The 20071-nt window shown below is 48.6% G+C and overlaps 1 protein-coding gene across 1 annotated transcript in view; it reads left to right on the top strand.

The window, feature by feature from the left end:
• plxnb2b (plexin b2b) overlaps nucleotides 1–20071 on the top strand; it is a 197595-nt gene that overhangs the window by 150306 nt on the left and 27218 nt on the right. Inside the window, exons 3-10 of the mRNA XM_055934523.1 lie at nucleotides 7606–8744; nucleotides 9281–9469; nucleotides 9933–10058; nucleotides 11400–11500; nucleotides 11918–12044; nucleotides 14638–14794; nucleotides 16267–16378; nucleotides 19831–19942. Of these exons, the coding sequence (XP_055790498.1) occupies nucleotides 7608–8744; nucleotides 9281–9469; nucleotides 9933–10058; nucleotides 11400–11500; nucleotides 11918–12044; nucleotides 14638–14794; nucleotides 16267–16378; nucleotides 19831–19942 (2061 nt within the window). The 5' untranslated portion in view covers nucleotides 7606–7607. The remainder of the gene's footprint in view (nucleotides 1–7605; nucleotides 8745–9280; nucleotides 9470–9932; nucleotides 10059–11399; nucleotides 11501–11917; nucleotides 12045–14637; nucleotides 14795–16266; nucleotides 16379–19830; nucleotides 19943–20071) is intronic.

The raw sequence follows: 20071 nt of genomic DNA, 5'->3' as shown, positions 1-20071 counted from the left end.
GCGCATGCTTTGAGTACACGTCCTGGTAATCCATCTGGCCAGGCTTTGTGAATGTTGACCTGTTTAAAGGTCTTGCTCACATCGGCTACCGAGAGCATTATCACACAGTCATCCAGAACAGCTGGTGCTCTCGTGCATGCTTCAGTGTTGCTTGCCTCGAAGCTCGCATAAAAGGCATTTAGCTCGTCTGGTAGGCTCACGTCACTGGGCAGCTCGCATCTGGGTTTCCCTTTGTAGGCCGTAATAGTTTTCAAGCCCTGCCACATCCAATGAGCGTCAGAGCCGGTGTAGTAGGATTCAATCTTAGTCCTGTATTGATGCTTTGCTTGTTTGATAGTTCGTCTGAGCGCATAGCGGGATTTCTTATAGGCGTCCGGATTAGTGTCCTGCTCCTTGAAAGTGGCAGCTCTAGCCTTTAGCTCGATGCAGATGTTGCCTGTAATCCATGGCTTCTGTTTCGGATATGTATGCACGGTCACTGTGGGTAAGACGTCGTCGATGCACTTATTTATGAAGCCGATGACTGAGATGGTGTACTTCTCAATGCCATTGGATGAATCCCGGAATATATTCCAGTCTGTGCTAGCAAAACAATCCTGTAGCGTAGCATCCGCGTCATCTGACCACTTCCGTATTGTGTAAGTCACTGGTACTTCCTGCTTTAGTTTTAGCTTGTAAGCAGGATTCAGGAAGATGGAATTATGGTTAGATTTGCCAAATGGAGGGCGGGGGAGAGCTTTGTATGCGTCTCTGTGTGTGGAGTAAAGTTGGTCAAGAGTTTTTTTTCCTCTGGTTGCACATGTGACATGCTGGTAAAAATTTGGTAAAACTGATTTAAGTTTGCCTGCATTAAAGTCCCCGGCCACTAGGAGCGCCGCTTCTGGGTGAGCATTTTCTTGTTTGCTTATGGCTTTATAGAGTTGGTTGAGTGTGGCCTTAGTGCCAGCATCTGTCTGCGGTGGTAAATAGACAGCTACGAATAATATAGATGAGAACTCTCTTGGTAGATAGTGTGGTCTACAGCTGATCATAGGTACTCGAACAATACCTCAAGACTTCTTTAATATTAGAAATCGCACACCAGCTGTCTTACCAGATGTAGCTTCTCTGTTCTGCCGGTGCGTTGAAAATCCCTCCAGCTCTATATTATACGTGTCGTTGTTCAGCCACGACTCTGTGAAACATAAGATATTGCAGTTCTTAATGTCCCGTTGGTAGGATAATCGTAATTATTGGTCATCAATTTAATTTTCCAATGATTGCATGTTAGCAAGTAGAATTGATGGCAGTGGGAGTTGACTCGCTCGCCTACAGATTCTCAAAAGGCAGCCTGATCTGCGTGCTCTTTTCCTCCGTCTTTTCTTCACGCAAATGACTGGGATCTGGGCCTGTTCCTCGGGAGAGCAGTATATCCTTCTTCTCTTTTGATTCTCATGTTATTTATGTTAGTGCAGGATGAGTTGCACACAGTGGACTTCCTACTACGGCACACCGCCTCAGTGCTACATGATTGCTGCATGCAATAGCTGTTGGATCAGCAGAGGCATTCAGGGCAGTTAGAGGGACATAAATTAGACTACTTACATTGTGTCTACCAATGCCCCTGATATAATGTATATTTTATAAAGCATTATGATGACTCAGCGACACAATGGTAGGGATTCACTGAGCTGGGCTTGGGCCATTGATAAGTGATTGTCTCAACGCAGCCTTATAATTCTGTGAAAGGATCCAGGTACCGGAATAATTTGGGTGGATCCCATCCTCCTTAAAAAAAACGTGTTTTGTTTCCATAAGGAATCGAAATTGTCAACAAAAGTTACACCCATTGAGCTGCAATAATCACGTAGCCAGTTGTGAAGGGAAAGAATCCTGCTAAACGTTCAATGCCACGATTCAGAGAGGGCACAGGGCCAGATATGATGGGTCTTTTCTTAGTGTTTAGCAGAGATGCAATCAGCTCTTTGAAATCCAGTTTCAACTGTTCAGAGTTGCCCTTCATAATGTCATTAAAACCCACATGGACGACAATAGAATCAATGTCCCAGTCCTGGCGTAGTACATTCAGGAGCAGCTTAGTAATGGAATAAAGCTCCAGGATAGGACATTGTTTTTTGCACCAGGAACAGTTTGATTTCTAACCATGGGGTATGATATTTGTGCCATATTTGTGCGTCTGCAACTTTCTCATTCATCATTACTCACGTTTAATTCAGGATTATCATACTTCATTGTGTGTGAGATGCTGAAGCCTGCCTAGTTGCCTATGCACTTGAATGGTGAATGGAAAGCGCGCTTCAATTACCAGTTGAGATATAAAAATAGTAGCTATTTTTAATCGTGGTCATCGAAACCGTTAACACGCGATTGCATTTAGAATTGCTGCGCCATGATTGGGCTAATAAAAGCACGTTTCGTTCCAGCAGCAACGAACAAGCTGTTTGATGAACTATAGCAGCAGCTCTCGCTCCACAACGACTGTTATTTCAATCAATAAATAGGCTAAAAATGCATTTTTGCAATGGGATTTTTCTTCTCCCGGACAATTGGCTGGTGCCAATTTGATTTTAACGGCCAAAAGCTGGATATTACCGGCTAACGGAAGCCCTGACACACACATATACACACACACTAATGTGAGGACAATGCGTGTTTTAGTGTATTCTGGTCATGATAGGTTTCAGGGGGATGGTACTTCGACCAGGACAGCTGGGTCTCTGTGTGTTATAGACCAGGCTAGTTCCATCAATGGCTGCCGTCTCAATGCCCTGCCTGATCACAATGGCTAGACTGGTTGCCTGGGCCAGTGGCTCATTGCAGTCAGTCAAATTGAAATAAATTAACTGCCTACCCTGACGGCAGGGTAATTGTTCATATGGAAATTGGATTTACGTTTTCACACAAGCTTCCCTAAGCACTTTTAAAACAATTTCACTCAGATGAGTAGGAGGGGACAGGCTCATGCATTTTTTCCTCTCACTGACTGGAAGAAAGAACAAAGAGCTCTCGGCGGCGTGTAATGCACCTGACGGAGACATTTGTTTCCGCCGCCGCCGCTCCTTGTGCGCCGCTAAACCCACTTTGTCATTTTGCCTGTAACTCGCTTTAACACCCTCGCACTGAGACACGCTGAGACAGACAGACACACAGGGCCAGATAGGTAATTGAGCGTTAACCCCTCTCTCACCCCCGGCTCCCGGCCCCTAGGGTCGGGCCACTAATTTAATGGTGGTTCACTTTTATCAGCAACGTAACACTAAGAAAGGCTTTAATATAAAGACGTCACCATCACTGTCAGGAATGGCATCTGCTGGACAGTGAAAGAGGGAGGATATGATAAATGCTGAATATGAATGCAGGCTGCCGCCTTATGGGGTGGTATCCTATTATGTTTGCGATGGGGGGGGGGGGTCTGTTATTTCTTTATTGATATCTCACTATCTGTTTAATGAGAGCTAGGTCTGAGAGCAGCACTCGTGCTGGGTTTGAAGATCGGTGTCCGTGACTCACTGTCTGCGTCTCAAATGGCACCCTACTCCCTACAAAGTGCACTACTTTTGACCGGGACCCATAGTGCTCTAAATATGTAACAAGGTGCCATTTGGGACACATCCGACGTCTGTCTGTTCAGCATAGTGGAGATGTAATCAGCAGACACTCACTTCCTCCTGCAGGCGGCCTGGCCGGGGTGTTATCCTAGTGAAGGGGATGTGGGGGGTCCTCGTCTGTGCCAGAGAGGATGATGGGTAGGGTACTGTAGACCTCCATTCTGCTGCGGACACCCAATGGCAGTCTGGAGAAAGGTATCTGGGCGGCAGGAAAGGATTACGCTGTCAGCATTTCAAGCTGTGTGTGTGTGTATGTGTTCATTCGAGTGTGTTCATGGCCTGCTCACACCTGCCATTTTTCAATTATATTTAATTTTCCTCTTCTGGGAGATGCTTTTCCTGTGCGGGCATGTCCTGACGTATTAGAGAAGGAAGGGTGGAGATGTGGAGAAGAGATGGTAGGCAGCCAGAAGCGTGAGGGCTATCCAGTTAACAGGCAGCAGGACACACTCAGTCTTTGCCCTGCTTTTCAGGCCTGTACAAGTAGCTCCCCTAGAAAAATGTCCCTTTCTCTCTCCTTGCCCTTACACTAGTATTTCCAAACTTTGCAGATCAGCTTGGGAAGTTAAGACAGCCGGTAGCGCTTACCATGAAGCCATGATGAGAGATTGGCACATCTAGTTAATTTTCTCTCCTCGAGGTAAGTCGCCTCTCTCCTGCACTGGAAGAGAGACGATCAGGGCCTAGGCTTTCTTGGGAGCGTCTCACTTTCCAGATGTGCCTGCTTCGTTAGAGCCTCGCTCGTTTCATTATTATTTATCCCCGGCCATTGGAGGCTTCGTTAGCTGCAGGCTTACGCAACGCGCTGTGTGACCCACTAATTTCAGCAGCTTTTTATTTTCTTTAGAATGGCTCAGACTATGTAGGAGAGAATTTCCCTGCCTTCATATCCAATACAGAGGCATAGAGGAAGAGAGAGAGAGAGAGAGACTTCTTCAGAGTAGAGAAAAGCTGGGACAGCCTAGGGACAAAGGGGCTACCTCCACCTGTGTCATTACCGCATGGCTGTGAGTCTGACTGTTCCTCTGAAGCTCTTTGAAGCCTCCTTAACTCCAGTGTTCTGGATTAAGCCCATGAACAAAGGATGAAGAGTGATAGAGAGGAGAGGAGACATCCTAGGAGAGAACGAGCTCCTTTGAAAAAGAGTGCAGGATTTATTTTGCAGTGACCCACAATGCAACATCCGAGGGAAATTTGTATAACAGCAGATTTTTTTTTTATATACAGGGAGTGAGAGATTTGCATGAATAGGCAAAATAAATAGTCTTTGATGTAATGGAAGTAAGTCAAGCTGAGTTTCCTGTTAGCCAAGTGAATGCTTCCTGACAATTCTACCAACTATTGTAGCCTAGCCTACGTCTTAGTTTGGGAAAGCTGCTTCTAACAGTCTGTTTGATCATGCACTGTTCACAGGCAGTGGACCTAAGTCGTGATATGCTAGGCAAGAGAAAGCAGCCAGTGACATTTTGAAAATCCAAATATTATTTCCTTGTGTGAAGGATTTGCAACAGGAATTTGGATTGCTAGACTGGCAGCGGATTATAGATGTAGAGTAAAGAAAATGAATGGATGAGAAATGGAATGTCCTCTTTTCTATAGACATGAGTGATTATCACTGGCAGGGTCACAATACAAATTGCAGTTTTAAAACCAACTTTTAAGAAGTCATAGCTCTTATTCCAGACTAAACGAAGGCGGAGTAACCCAAACAAAGTAACCGAAAGTTTGATAAGTCTTGCTCAGTCTACACAATGAGCACATCATGAAGGCCTCTATAGTTTATTTCTTTATAGGCAAGCCCGTCAACTACCCATTATGTTACATTGGCTTTTTGCCTTTAGTGAGGGGGCATTGGTCCTAAGTAACCATAATTTCATCGGAGAGTAGGCGCATACTAGCCTAGTACATGAACACGTACGTGAATCACTATGGCGTGTTTACACAAGCAGCCCAATTCTCATCCTTCTTTGACTAATTGGTCTTTTGACCAATCAGATCTGCTTTTTTTAACCAATAATTGGTTCAAAAGATCCAAATTGGGCAGCCTGTTTTGTCGGTGTTACGAGACCAGTGAGACTTTCAGCCAAACACCATCCTGCTATCCTCTAAAGACGACTAATCAAACACTCCTGGTGGGAGTGAGTGTGTTTACAACGCAGTTTCAATTGGAATGAAATTGTTTAAGGGTATGAATTAAAAAGAGCAGATAAGTTGACCTAGAGAAATGGGGCTCCGAAAGGAATGAGGTTGTGAAATGAAAAAAAGCTAAATAAAATCAGGGAATAGGGGAGGATGGCCACTTTCATGGAAATGGGGGTAGGAGCTTAAATTAACTGGGCCCTGAGGGCAAATGTCTAATCAGTCCTCTCCTCACTTAGTACTCCGAGGGAAGGCAGGTTAACATAATAAAACACTGATTCACAGCCAGGCACAGGCTGCCTGCCTTCCTCCCGGGAAGCTTCATCAGGGATTTTCAATTTGATGAGTGTGGCTATGGGCTTAACTGCCTAGGTGAAATGAGCAGAACCATATCTGTGTGTGTGTGTGTGTGTGTGTGTGTGTGTGTGTGTGTGTGTGTGTGTGTGTGTGTGTGTGTGTGTGGGTGTGTGTGTGTGTGTGTGTGTGTGTGTGTGTGTGTGTGTGTGTGTGTGTGTGTGTGTGTGTGGGTGTGGGTGTGTGGGTGTGTGGGTGTGTGTGTGTGTGTGTGTGTGTGTTTGGGCGTGTGTGTGTGTGTTTGGGCATGTGTGGGTGTGTTTGGGCATGTGTGTGTGTTTGGGTGTGCGTGGATAATGTTTGTGCGTGAGACTGTGCATGGGCGAATAGGTGTGTATTTGTGTGTGAGAACAATAGTCACAGAGGTGGGCCATTGCAGATTCACCCACCTGCAGCTCGACATTAACCACAGCGGTGGGCAATCAGCAGCGTGGGAGGTGGATGTCTTTGCCACCTGCTGTGTGGAAGTGTGCGGTTGTTTTTGTGTATCAAATGATGCTGTGTGATCATATTCCTCCATTTAACAAAGAAACCTGCTTCCTGCACATATTGCATTTCCTCTTGCTAAAAACAGCAGAGAAAGAACATGGTGGATTTCCGCCCTGCTCTGTCGACTGCCATTGTTTGATTTCAAACTACGGCTTTGCAATCTAGTTCTTGGCCTTATTCTACTCAGCCCTGGGAGTTTCTCTGTAAAGTGTGTCCAATCGACGTTTACGATCTCATTCATCCTGATACGAAGCATCCTTCTTCAACTTGAGTAACTGGAACACGGATGGGCATCGTTGAGCGAGGATGCTTTTCAGATTGACCTGCTTCTAGATGTCCTTTTACGTGCATTACATTCCGGGGTTTCCCTCCCGACCCCAACCTCATGATCGACTCATGACTGAGGACCCTCTGGGCCGACCTATGTCATCACAACACCTGCTTGTCCGCTGTGCCACGATGCAGTACCTCTAAACAAGGAAAGGGTCCACTCACCGTTATGCTGCTCTCAAATGTGATGCCTTACGTCAGTGGATCCCTGCTGCGGTCCTCGAGTACCCCTAACTGTACACGTTTTTACGTTGGCCCCGGACAAGCACACCTGATTCAACTAAACATCAAGCCCTCAAGGAGTTGAATCTGGTGAGTTCGTCCGGGGCAACGACAACAACCTGTGCTGTTGGTGGTACTGGAGGACCGGAGTTGGGAACCGCTGCCTTAGGTGATGTGATGCCGTCACAGCATTTCAACCGACATTGTCTTCATCGGGTGTGTATCACCACTTACCCTCTCTCTCTCTCTCTCTCTCTCTCTCTCTCTCTCTCTCTCTCTCTCTCTCTCTCTCTCTCTCTCTCTCTCTCTCTCTCTCTCTCTCTCTCTCTCTCTCTCTCTCTCTCTCTCTCTCCCGCCCTCTCTCTCTCTCTCTCCCGCCCTCTCTCTCTCTCTCTCCCGCCCTCTCCCTCTCTCCCCCTCTCTCTCTCTCCCCCTCTCTCTCTCTCTCTCTTCTCTCATCCAGAGATGGCGAGCTGGGTCCAGGCCGCTCCTCTCCTCCCCCTGCTCCTCCTGTTCTGCCTGTCTGCAGCCGGGGGCCCGCTGCAGGAGGAGGCGGTCCTGGACTTCCCCTCCAAAACGCCCATCAACAACGTGGTGCGGGACCCTCGGAGCGGCCGCGTCTACCTGGGCGCCGTCAACACCATCTACCAGCTGGACGCAGCTCTGCGCGAGGAGGCCCGCGCCGAGACGGGCCCCAGGGAGGACGCCCGCACCTGCACCCCGCCCGTCTCGGCCTGCCAGGACACCAAGCCCAGCCCTAACGTCAACAAGCTGCTGCTGGTGCACCCGGCCAACGGCTCGCTCATCGTCTGTGGCTCCCGCTACCGGGGTATCTGTTCCCTCCTCAACCTGACCAACGTGGAGCAGCAGCTGTACTACAGCGACTCGAAGGGAGAGAGGACCTACGTGGCTAGTATTGAGGACGGGGTGGCCGTGGTGGGCGTCATGTCTACGTACGTTAAAGACGGCAACGCCTTCAATGTGTTTCTAGTGGGGAAGGGCTACGGCAGCCTGGACAGCTCTAAGCTCATCAGCACGCGCATCCTCCAGGACTACCGCGACTGGGTGGTGTTCGAGAGCATCGTCGAGGCATCCACCGTGCAGGCCACGCCCTTCGTGCCCAAGTACCTGCACGACTTCCGCCACGCCTTCAAAGAGGAGGGCTTCGTCTACTTCCTGTTCTCCAGGACCATGGGAAGCACCGATAACAAGAACTTCACCTTCGTGTCTCGGCTGTGTGAGGACGACCCTCACTACTACTCTTACACAGAGCTGCAGCTCAACTGTGGCCCGGGGAACAGGTACAACAAGGTGCAGGCAGCCTATGTGGCGTCCCCAGGTAAAGAGCTGGCCCGGGGGATGACAGAGTCGGGCCAGTATGGTCAAGTACTCCCCTGGCACAAGGTGCTGTTCATGGTGGCCAGTCCCTACGATGACAGCGCTGACTCGGCCCTGTGCATGTACCCTCTAAAGGCCATCAACGAGAGGCTGGTGGACCTCATCAGCGCCTGCTACAGCGACTCGGGCAAGATCGCCGGCACCCCAGCCGTGGACATCCCCTACTCCTCCAAGACAGACGAGTTCTGCACCTCCCGCATTGATGTAAGTAGCGCAGCCTTTGTCATCCACTTCAAAAGACTCGTCAGAAGAGGAGAAAGAGAGTCAGTGATTTGAAATGATTTTTTCCCCTTTAATCAATAATGCAAAGATATGACACGTTGGGTTGGATTTCAGGCCTTTGTTTTCAGGGGTAGGGGGCTGAGGGGTGGGGGGGTTATTTTGTTCTGAAGGAATCCTGCAGGCTATATCACTCATCTCATCGAATCTGAGAATGTAACCATTCTCCGATTCATACACAGAGCTGTGGATGCCAGGGCTGACCAGCCACGGTATAAAAAATGATTTACATTTGCAATGTTTTCGAACATTGAAGTTAAACAAGCTCATATGTTGGCTTCTGATGGGGTACTACAGTTGAACTAAGCTCATGATGAATTTATAAGTTATATTCTTCAAGAATCAATGGATACATCATTCATTTATAATTTATACGTCCAAAAAAAGATGTGGCAACCGCAGATTGCCCCGCTAAGGGAACTAGTATATATATCTCCTATCTCTTCCCTTTCCCTCTGCAGAAAGACACGCTGAACAACTTTAAGTGTGGGGCGGACTTCCTTCCAGCTCCACTGGCCAGTAAGCCAGAGTTTGCCCTGCAGGCGGAGGTGGTCATCACCAGGACGGGCATACTGACCGCTGTGGCCGTCGCCGTGGAGAACGACCACACTATCGCCTTCCTGGGGAACAGCCTGGGAGAGGTGTACAAGGTAAGGAGAGGACGCTACGGAACAGGACGTGTGTTGTGAAAGAGGGGGTTCGGGGAGGTGTACAAGGTAAGGAGAGGACGCTACGGAACAGGACGTGTGTTGTGGAAGAGGGAGGTTCGGGGAGGTGTACAAGGTAAGGAGAGGACGCTACGGACAGGACGTGTGTTGTGGAAGAGGGACGTTCGGGGAGGTGTACAAGGTAAGGAGAGGACGCTACGGAACAGGACGTGTGTTGTGGAAGAGGGGGGTTCGGGGAGGTGTACAATATGTGGTGCTGGGGGAGATGTAGGGGAGCCATACAAGGTAAAGGGGCTAGGGGCGGATGCTATGATAGAGGGAGTTGCTGGTGGACAGATTATTTTGTTGTTTGTGCTGTGCCCCATTGAATGAGCCCAGCGTGTGTTGAGAAGGAGCCTAGTGTGGGTTCATTGCTGAGAGTTGTTTGTCTGCTTCTGCCTGGCAGGTGCATCTGACCACCAACCCAGAGGTGTACAGCAGAGGACCAGGGGACACCACGGGGGAACGAGTCAACAAAAACCTCTTCTTCAACGCTGGCCACAGCCACCTGTATATCACCACCGAGAAAAAGGTACAGTCCTCCATTGCCATTCTTTACAGTCCTCCATTACCGTTCTGTATAGTCCTCCATTGCCGTTCTGTACAGTCCTCCATTGCCATTCTTTACAGTCCTCCATTACTGTTCTGTATAGTCCTCCATTACCGTTCTGTACAGTCCTCCATTGCCGTTCTTTACAGTCCTCCATTACCGTTCTGTACAGTCCTCCATTACCGTTCTTTACAGTCCTCCATTACCATTCTGTACAGTCCTCCATTACCGTTCTGTAAAGTCCTCCATTACCGTTCTGTACAGTCCTCCATTGCCGTTCTGTACAGTCCTCCATTACCGTTCTGTACAGTCCTCCATTGTCGTTCTGTACAGTCCTCCATTACCATTCTGTATAGTTCTCCATTACCGTTCTGTACAGTCCTCCTTTACCATTCTGTAAAGTCCTCCATTACCGTTCTGTACAGTCCTCCATTATCGTTCTGTAAAGTCCTCCATTACCGTTCTGTAAAGTCCTCCATTACCGTTCTGTACAGTCCTCCATTACCGTTCTGTAAAGTCCTCCATTACCGTTCTGTAAAGTCCTCCAATACCGTTCTGTACAGTCCTCCGTTACAGTTCTGTACAGTCCTCCATTACCGTTCTGTACAGTCCTCATTACCGTTCTGTACAGTCCTCCATTACCGTTCTGTAAAGTCCTCCATTACCGTTCTGTACAGTCCTCCATTACCGTTCTGTACAGTCCTCCATTACCGTTCTGTACAGTCCTCCATTACCGTTCTGTACAGTCCTCCATTACCGTTCTGTAAAGTCCTCCATTACCATTCTGTACAGTCCTCCATTACCGTTCTGTAAAGTCCTCCATTACCGTTCTGTACAGTCCTCCGTAAACGTTCTGTACAGTCCTCCATTACCGTTCTGTACAGTCCTCCATTACCGTTCTGTAAAGTCCTCCATTACCGTTCTGTACAGTCCTCCGTAAACGTTCTGTACAGTCCTCCAATACCGTTCTGTACAGTCCTCCAATACCGTTCTGTACAGTCCTCCATTACCGTTCTGTACAGTCCTCCATTGCCGTTCTGTACAGTCCTCCAGACAGTTCCACTGTTTGTCAGTGTTGTTGTTATTGCTGTAGAGAGAAAGGGACAGACCCTGTGTGTTTAACCCAGTTAGAGGAATTCACGCTGTTAGTGTTTGTGTTGTTGACAGTGTGATACTATAGATCTCCAAGGTGACAGTTTTAAAGTGAATTTCAACGTCACATACATTTCTGTGTTCTGATAGACCTCCAGTCCTGACATGTTTGCGTCTCAGAGGTCCCACTGTAATGCTGTTTGTGTTGTGGGCTTTGTATTACTGCTATAGATCACCAAGGTGCCAGTGCAGGCGTGCCATCTGAAAACAGACTGCCAGTCCTGTGTGTCCACACGAGACCCCTACTGTGGCTGGTGTGTTCTGGAGGGCAGGTAAGAAAAACACAGGAAAGCCACACACTCTGTATGCTCCTAATCATTTCATGCAGAGAACCAGGTCAGCGTATCTCTCTCTCCCATGTCCCTCGAAACAGCCCTAGATAGTGCCAGCCTCCATCTGTGGAGTTGCTCTAGTGTTTTATGGTTGACAGTCCCAGAACTTTGCCCCCTCCCATTGTTTCTGCACTACGTATCGATTTATGTGGCCCCGAGAACAGTCAGTCTGTTCGTTAGGGCCATACACTGAATAAGTGACTCTGTACATCGGTACGGTAACTGATAACACTCAGACGAGAGGTCAGGAAATGGCTGCTATTCAGGGTCAGAGGTCACTGTGAGACAGGAAGTCACGTGTGGCCCGCGGACAAGCTGGACGGAGAGCAGTGGCTGATGGGTGTTGGTGTTTTCCAGGTGTACCAGGAGGTCTTCCTGCCGGCGAGCGGAGGAGAAGAACGGCTGGCTGTGGAGCCCCAAGCAGCAGTGTGTGAAGATCGTGTCCTTCCACCCACCCAACCTTAGCTGCAGAAAGACCCAGCAGGTAGTGTACTGTGCTGGGCTTTGCTCTGGCAGGCTTGCCTAGATAAGTAATAAGAAATGTTTCCATTTTGAATCAGTGACCCTCTACTCTGAAACAATCTGCTCTCTATTGATCCGGCTCTGAAAACTGAAAGTTGTTTATTAAAACGGAGAAATGTGCTAGAGCTCAAAGCACCTCCTCTGACTCTGCTCTCTACCCTCTCTCTCTCTCTTTCTCCCTCTCTCTCTCTCTTTCTCCCTCTCTCTCTCTCTTTCTCCCTCTCTCTCTCTCTTTCTCCCTCTCTCTCTCTTTCTCCGTCTCTCGCTCTTACTCTCTCTCTCCCTCTCTCTCTACCCTCTCTCCCTCTCTCTCTCTACCCTCTCGCTTTCTCCCTCTCTCTCTTTCTCCCTCTCTCTCTTTTTCCCTCTCACTCTCTCTCTCTCTCTCAATTCAATTCAATTCAATTCAAGGGGATTTATTGGCATGGGAAACGTGTTAACATTGCCAAAGCAAGTGAGGTAGATATTATACAAAAGTGAAATAAACAATACAAATTAACAGTAAACATTACACATACAGAAGTTTCAAAACAATAAAGACATTACAAATGTTATATTATATATATACAGTGTTGTAACAATGTACAAATGGTTAAAGCACACAAGTTAAAATAAATAAGCATAAATATGGGTTTTATTTACAATGGTGTTTGTTCTTCACTGGTTGCCCTTTTCTTGTGGCAACAGGTCACAAATCTTGCTGCTGTGATGGCACACTGTGGAATTTCTCCCAGTAGATATGGGAGTTTATCAAAATTGGATTTGTTTTCAAATTCTTTGTGGATCTGTGTAATCTGAGGGAAATATGTCTCTCTAATATGGTCATACATTGGGCAGGAGGTTAGGAAGTGCAGCTCAGTTTCCACCTCATTTTGTGGGCAGTGTGCACATAGCCTGTCTTCTCTTGAGAGCCATGTCTGCCTACGGCGGCCTTTTTCAATAGCAAGGCTATGCTCACTGAGTCTGTACATAGTCAAAGCTTTCCTTAAGTTTGGGTCAGTCACAGTGGTCAGGTATTCTGCCACTCTGTACTCTCTGTTTAGGGCCAAATAGCATTCTAGTTTGCTCTGTTTTTTTGTTAATTCTTTCCAATGTGTCAAGTAATTATATTTTTGTTTTCTGATGATTTGGTTGGGTCTAATTGTGCTGTTGTCCTGGGGCTCTGTGGGGTGTGTTTGTGTTTGTGAACAGAGCCCTAGGACCAGCTTGCTTAGGGGACTCTTCTCCAGGTTCATCTCTCTGTAGGTGATGGCTTTGTTATGGAAGGTTTGGGAATCGCTTCCTTTTAGGTGGTTGTAGAATTTAACGTCTCTTTTCTGGATTTTGATAATTAGTGGGTATCGGCCTAATTCTGCTCTGCATGCATTATTTGGTGTTCTACGTTGTACACGGAGGATATTTTTGCAGAATTCTGCATGCAGTCTCAATTTGGTGTTTGTCCCATTTTGTGAAATCTTGGTTGGTGAGCGGACCCCAGACCTCACAACCATAAAGGGCATTGGGCTCTATGACTGATTCAAGTATTTTTAGCCAGATCCTAATTGGTATGTTGAAATTTATGTTCCTTTTGATGGCATAGAAGGCCCTTCTTGCCTTGTCTCTCAGATCGTTCACAGCTTTGTGGAAGTTACCTGTGGTGATGATGTTTAGGCCGAGGTATGTATAGGTTTTTGTGTGCTCTAGGGCAACGGTGTCTAGATGGAATTTGTGGTCCTGGTGACTGGACCTTTTTTGGAACACCATTATTTTGGTCTTACAGAGATTTACTGTCAGGGCCCAGGTCTGACAGAATCTGTGCAGAAGATCTAGGTGCTGCTGTAGGCCCTCCTTGGTTGGTGACAGAAGCACCAGATCATCAGCAAACAGTAGACATTTGACTTCGGATTCTAGTAGGGTGAGACCGGGTACTGCAGACTGTTCTAGTGCCCGCGCCAATTCGTTGATATATATGTTGAAGAGGGTGGGGCTTAAGCTGCATCCCTGTCTCACCCCACGACCCTGTGTGAAGAAATGTGTGTGTTTTTTGCCAATTTTAACCGCACACTTGTTGTTTGTGTACATGGATTTTATAATGTCGTATGTTTTACCCCCAACACCACTTTCCATCAATTTGTATAGCAGACCCTCATGCCAAATTGAGTCGAAGGCTTTTTTGAAATCAACAAAGCATGAGAAGACTTTGCCTTTGTTTTGGTTTGTTTGGTTGTCAATTAGGGTGTGTAGGGTGAATACATGGTCTGTTGTACGGTAATTTCTAATTGGTAATTTTGGTAATTTTCTCTCTCTCTCACTCTCTCTCTCTCCCGCTCTCTCTCTTCTCTCTCTACCCTCTCTCTCTACCCTCTCTCTCCCTCTCTCTCTCACTCTACCCTCTCTCTCTCTCTCTCTACCCTCTCTCTCTACACTCTCTCTCTCTCTCTACCCTCTACACTCTCTCTCTCCCTCTCTCTCTCCCTCTCTCGCTCTCTCTCTCTCTCTCTCTCTCTCCCACTCTCTCCCTCCCTCTCGCTCTCTCTCTCTCTCTCCCACTCTCTCCCTCCCTCTCTCTCTCTCAGGTGGAGATCAACGTGCCCTCCCTCCCCTCCGTCGGGCAAGCAGACCGTCTGCACTGTGTGTTCCCCTCCTATATGAGTGACGCTACAATGTCCTCTGGCCAGGTTACCTGTGCCCTGCCCAGCCCTGTCTCTTTACCATCCACACCTGAACACCAGGGTAGGACCACACTCACTGTAGTATGGGTCAGGAGTTTTTCCTGACCTGGAAAACTCAGGGCCCTGGGTATACACTCTTAGAAAAAAAGGAGCTATCTAGAACCTTAAAGGTTTCTTCGTCTGTCCCCATAGGAGAACAATCTGAAGAATCCTTAGTGGTTCTAGGTAGATCCCTTTTGGGTTCCATCAAGAGCCCTTTCCACAGAGGAACCCTTTTTTCTAAGAGTGTTGGCTGTAACTACCTATGGACCAGAGTATTTCCTTTCAGGTCATGTAGTCAGGAAATACTCCTGGACCTATATAGCTATATCTCACTTAGCTCGGTATGTTATGTGGATTTCACAGCAACCTGTATCTTCACCAATCACAAGGACACTCATTCACCCTGCTCTGTTCCTCTCTGCTCCTCTCTGTTCCTCTCTGTTCTTCTCTGCTCCTTTCTGTTCCTCTCTGCTCCTCTCTGTTCCTCTCTGCTCATCTCTGTTCCTCTCTGCTCATCTCTGTTCCTCTCTGCTCCTCTCTGTTCCTCTCTGCTCCTTTCTGTTCCTCTCTGCTCCTCTCTGTTCCTCTCTGCTCATCTCTGCTCCTCTCTGCTCATCTCTGTTCCTCTCTGTTCCTCTCTGCTCCTCTCTGTTCCGCTCTGCTCCTCTCTGCTCCTCTCTGTTCCTCTCTGCTCATCTCTGTTCCTCTCTGCTCCTCTCTGTTCATCTCTGTTCCTCTCTGCTCATCTCTGTTCCTCTCTGCTCCTCTCTGTTCCTCTCTGCTGATCTCTGTTCCTCTCTGTACCTCTCTGCTCCTCTCTGTACATCTCTGCTCCTCTCTGTTCCTCTCTGTTCCTCTCTGTTCCTCTCTGCTCCTCTCTGTTCCTCTCTGTTCCGCTCTGCTCATCTCTGTTCCTCTCTGCTCATCTCTGTTCCTCTCTGCTCCTCTCTGTTCCTCTCTGCTGATCTCTGTTCCTCTCTGTTCCGCTCTGCTCCTCTCTGTTCCTCTCTGTTCCGCTCTGCTCCTCTCTGTTCCTCTCTGCTCCTCTATGTTCCTCTCTGCACCTCTCTGTTCCGCTCTGCTCCTCTCTGTTCCGCTCTGCTCCTCTCTGTTCCTCTCTGTTCCTCTCTGTTCCGCTCTGCTCCTTTCTGTTCCTCTCTGTTCCTCTCTGTTCTTCTCTGCTCCTTTCTGTTCCTCTCTGCTCCTCTCTGTTCCTCTCTGCTCCTCTCTGTTCCTCTCTGTTCCGCTCTGCTCCTCTCTGCTCCTCTCTGTTCCTCTCTGTTCCTCTCTGCTCCTCTCTGCTCCTCTCTGTTCCTCTCTGCTCCTCTCTGTTCCTCTCTGCTCCTCTCTGTTCCTCTCTGCTCCTCTCTGTTCCGCTCTGTTCCCCTCTGCTCCTCTCTGTTCCTCTCTGCTCCTCTCTGTTCCTCTCTGCCCCTCATCTGTTCCTCTCTGCTCCTCTCTGTTCCTCTCTGCTCCTCTCTGTTCCTGTAGATTTTGTGGCGGTGCCCATTAAGATCTTTGTGAATGAGTCTGTGGAGCTGGCCACCAGGGAGTTCAAGTTCTATAACTGTTCAGCCACTATGAGGAAAGCAGAAAACACACCGTGAGTTAACTCTCTGTACTCCACTCTCTCTACCCCACTCTCTCTCTGTATTCCACTATCACAACCCCACTCTATCTCTACCCCACTCTCTCTACCCAACTCTCTGTACTCCACTCTCTCTACCCCACTCTCTCTACCCCACTCTCTCTCTGTACTCCACTCTCTCTACCGCACTCTCTCTACCCCACTCTCTCTCTGTATTCCACTCTCACAACCCCACTCTCTCTCTACCCCACTCTCTCTACCCAACTCTCTGTACTCCACTCTCTCTACCCCACTCTCTCTCTGTACTCCACTCTCTCTACCCCACTCTCTCTATCCCACTCTCTCTACCCCACTGTCTGTACCCCACTCTCTCTACCCCACTCTCTGTACTGGATTCTCTGTACTGCAATCTCTCTACCCCACTCTCTCTACTGCACTCTCTCTATCCCACTCTCTCTACCCCACTCTCTCTCTGTATTCCACTCTCACAACCCCACTCTCTCACAACCCCACTCTCTCTCTACCCCACTCTCTCTACCCAACTCTCTCTACCCCACTCTCTCTCTGTACTCCACTCTCTCTACCCCACTCTCTCTATCCCACTCTCTCTACCCCACTGTCTGTACCCCACTCTCTCTACCCCACTCTCTCTCTGTACTCCACTCTCTCTACCCCACTCCCTCTACCCCACTCTCTGTACTGCACTCTCTCTACCCCACTCTCTGTACTGAAATATCTCTACCCCACTCTCTCCTCCCCACTCTCTCTTTCCCACTCTCTCTACCCCACTTTCTCTACCCCACTTTCTCTACCCCACTCTCTCTACCCAACTCTCTGTACTCCACTCTCTCTACCCCACTCTCTGTACTGCAATCTCTCTACCTCACTCTCTATCCCACTCTCTCTACTGCACTCTCTCTATCCCACTCTCTCTACCCCACTGTCTGTACCCCACTCTCTCTACCCCAATCTCTGTACTGCAATCTCTCTACCCCACTCTCTCTACTGCACTCTCTCTATCCCACTCTCTCTACCCCACTCTCTGTACTGCACTCTCTGTACTGCACTTTCTGTACTGCACTCTCTCTACCCCACTCTCTCTACCCCACTCTCTGCACTCCACTCTCTCTACCCCACTCTCTCTACCTCACTCTCTGTACTGCTCTCCCTACCTCACTCTCTCTACCCCAATCCCTCTACCCCACTCTCTGTACTGCACTCTCTCTACCCCACTCTCTGTACTGAAATATCTACCCCACTCTCTCTACCCCACTCTCTGTACTGCACTCTCTCTACCCCACTCTCTGTACTGCAATCTCTCTACCCCACTTTCTCTACCCCACTCTCTCCTCCCCACTTTCTCTACCCCACTCTCTCCTCCCCACTCTCTCTACCCCACTCTCTCTACCCCACTCTCTGTACTCCACTCTCTCCTCCCCACTCTCTGTACTCCACTCTCTCTACCCCACTCTCTCTACCCCACTCTCTGTACTGCACTCTCTCTACCCCACTCTCTCTACCCCACTCTCTCCACTGCACTCTCGCTACCCCACTCTCTCTACCACACTCTCTCTACCCCACTCTCTGCACTGCACTATCGCTACCCACTCTCTCTACCCCACTCTTTCTACCCCACTCTCTGTACTGCACTCTCTCTACCCCACTTCTCTATCCCACTCTCTCTACCCCACTCTCTGTACTGCACTTTCTGTACTGCACTCTCTCTACCCCACTCTCTCTGCCCCACTCTCTGCACTACACTCTCTCTACCTCACTCTCCGTACTCCACTCTCTCTACTCCACTCTCTCTACCCCACTCTCCGTACTCCACTCTCTCTACCCCACTCTCTGTACTGCACTCTCTCTACCCCACTCTCTCTACCTCACTCTCTGTACTGCTCTCCCTACCTCACTCTCTCTACCCCACTCTCTGTACTGCACTCTCTCTACCCCACTCTCTGTACTGAAATATCTCTACCCCACTCTCTCTACCCCACTCTCTGTACTGCACTCTCTCTACCCCACTTTCTCTACCCCACTCTCTCCTCCCCACTCTCTGTACTCCACTCTCTCCAACCCACTCTCTATACTGCACTCTCTCTACCCCACTCTCTCTACCTCACTCTCTGTACTGCTCTCCCTACCTCACTCTCTCTACCCCACTCCCTCTACCCCACTCTCTGTACTGCACTCTCTCTACCCCACTCTCTGTACTGAAATATCTCTACCCCACTCTCTCTACCCCACTCTCTGTACTGCACTCTCTCTACCCCACTTTCTCTACCCCACTCTCTCCTCCCCACTCTCTGTACTCCACTCTCTCCAACCCACTCTCTATACTGCACTCTCTCTACCCCACTCTCTCTACCCCACTTTCTCTACCCCACTCTCTCCACCCCACTCTCTGTACTCCACTCTCTCCAACCCACTCTTTATACTGCACTCTCTCTACCCCACTTTCTCTACCCCACTTTCTCTACCCCACTCTCTCTACTCCACTCTCTATACCCCACTCTCTGTACTGCACTCCCTCTACACCACTCTCTCTACTCCACTCTCTGTACTGCACTCTCGCTGCCCCACTCTCTTTACCCCACTCTCTCCTCCCCATTCTGTACTGCACTCTCTCTACCTCACTCTCTCTACCCCACTCTCTGTTCTGCACTCTCTCTACCCCACTCTCTCTACCCCACTCTCTCCTCCCCACTCTCCGTACTGCACTCTCTCTACCCCACTCTCTCTATCCCACTCTCTCTACTCCACTCTCTCTACCCCACTCTCTCCTCCCTACTATCTGTACTGCACTCTCTCTACCCCACTCTCTGCACTGCACTCTCTCTACCCCACTCTTTCTACCCCACTCTCTGTACTACACTCTCTGTACCCCACTCTCTCTACTCCACTCTCTCTACCCGACTCTCTCTACCCCACTCTCTGTACCGCACTCTCTCTACCCCTCTCTCTGTACTGCACTCTTTCTACCCCAGTCTCTCTACTCCAGTCTCTCTACCCCACTCTCTCTACCCCACTCTCTCTACTCCACTCTCTCTACCTCACTCTCTGGGCTCATTGTGCTGACAACTTTGATGGAAATGAATAGCAGCATGTGAACAAGAGATGGGTTCCGTTCCTGATGTGATATAAGAGATGGGTAAACTGGGATTCATGATACTGGGATTGAATGCATCTCCTGCATTTTGACCCTTTTTTTATTACCAACCTGGAGGAAATGACTTCAGGTTCCTTTTCATTAATCCAGAAATATAAGTCCATCTCCAACATATGTGTTGTTTCTTCTGTTGCTGCTTCCTGTGTTGTTTTTTCATCTGGAGGAAGCATGTGATGAATGAGCTTTGTTTATTGGAAGGTAAAGAGATATATTTACCATCCACAACATGGGTACAGTTACAGGAATACTGTCACAGGTTGACCTTTCTTTTAAATGAGTGTGCCTCCCGGTGTCCTAGGTGTATGTCGTGTGTGGCCAGTCCATGGGGCTGCCAGTGGAACACCCAGGAACACACCTGCCAGGACATGGATGGCACTGTGTTGGGCCCTCAAATCATCAAACACAGACAGGTAGGTGCTCCGTTAAACGGCTTAATATACATTAAGATTGGTTGGAGTCGTACGCTTTTGCATGGAATGTCAAATTTGCAAGACAACAGATACTTCAGAGAACTGACAAATGATCCGTCTGGATGAGAG

The sequence above is a fragment of the Salvelinus fontinalis genome, chromosome 9 (assembly GCF_029448725.1).
Source record: "Salvelinus fontinalis isolate EN_2023a chromosome 9, ASM2944872v1, whole genome shotgun sequence".
NCBI classification, from domain to species: Eukaryota; Metazoa; Chordata; class Actinopteri; order Salmoniformes; family Salmonidae; genus Salvelinus; species Salvelinus fontinalis.
The sequence above is the reverse complement of the archived record's forward strand: the minus strand, read 5'-3'. Positions and strand labels throughout refer to the sequence as shown.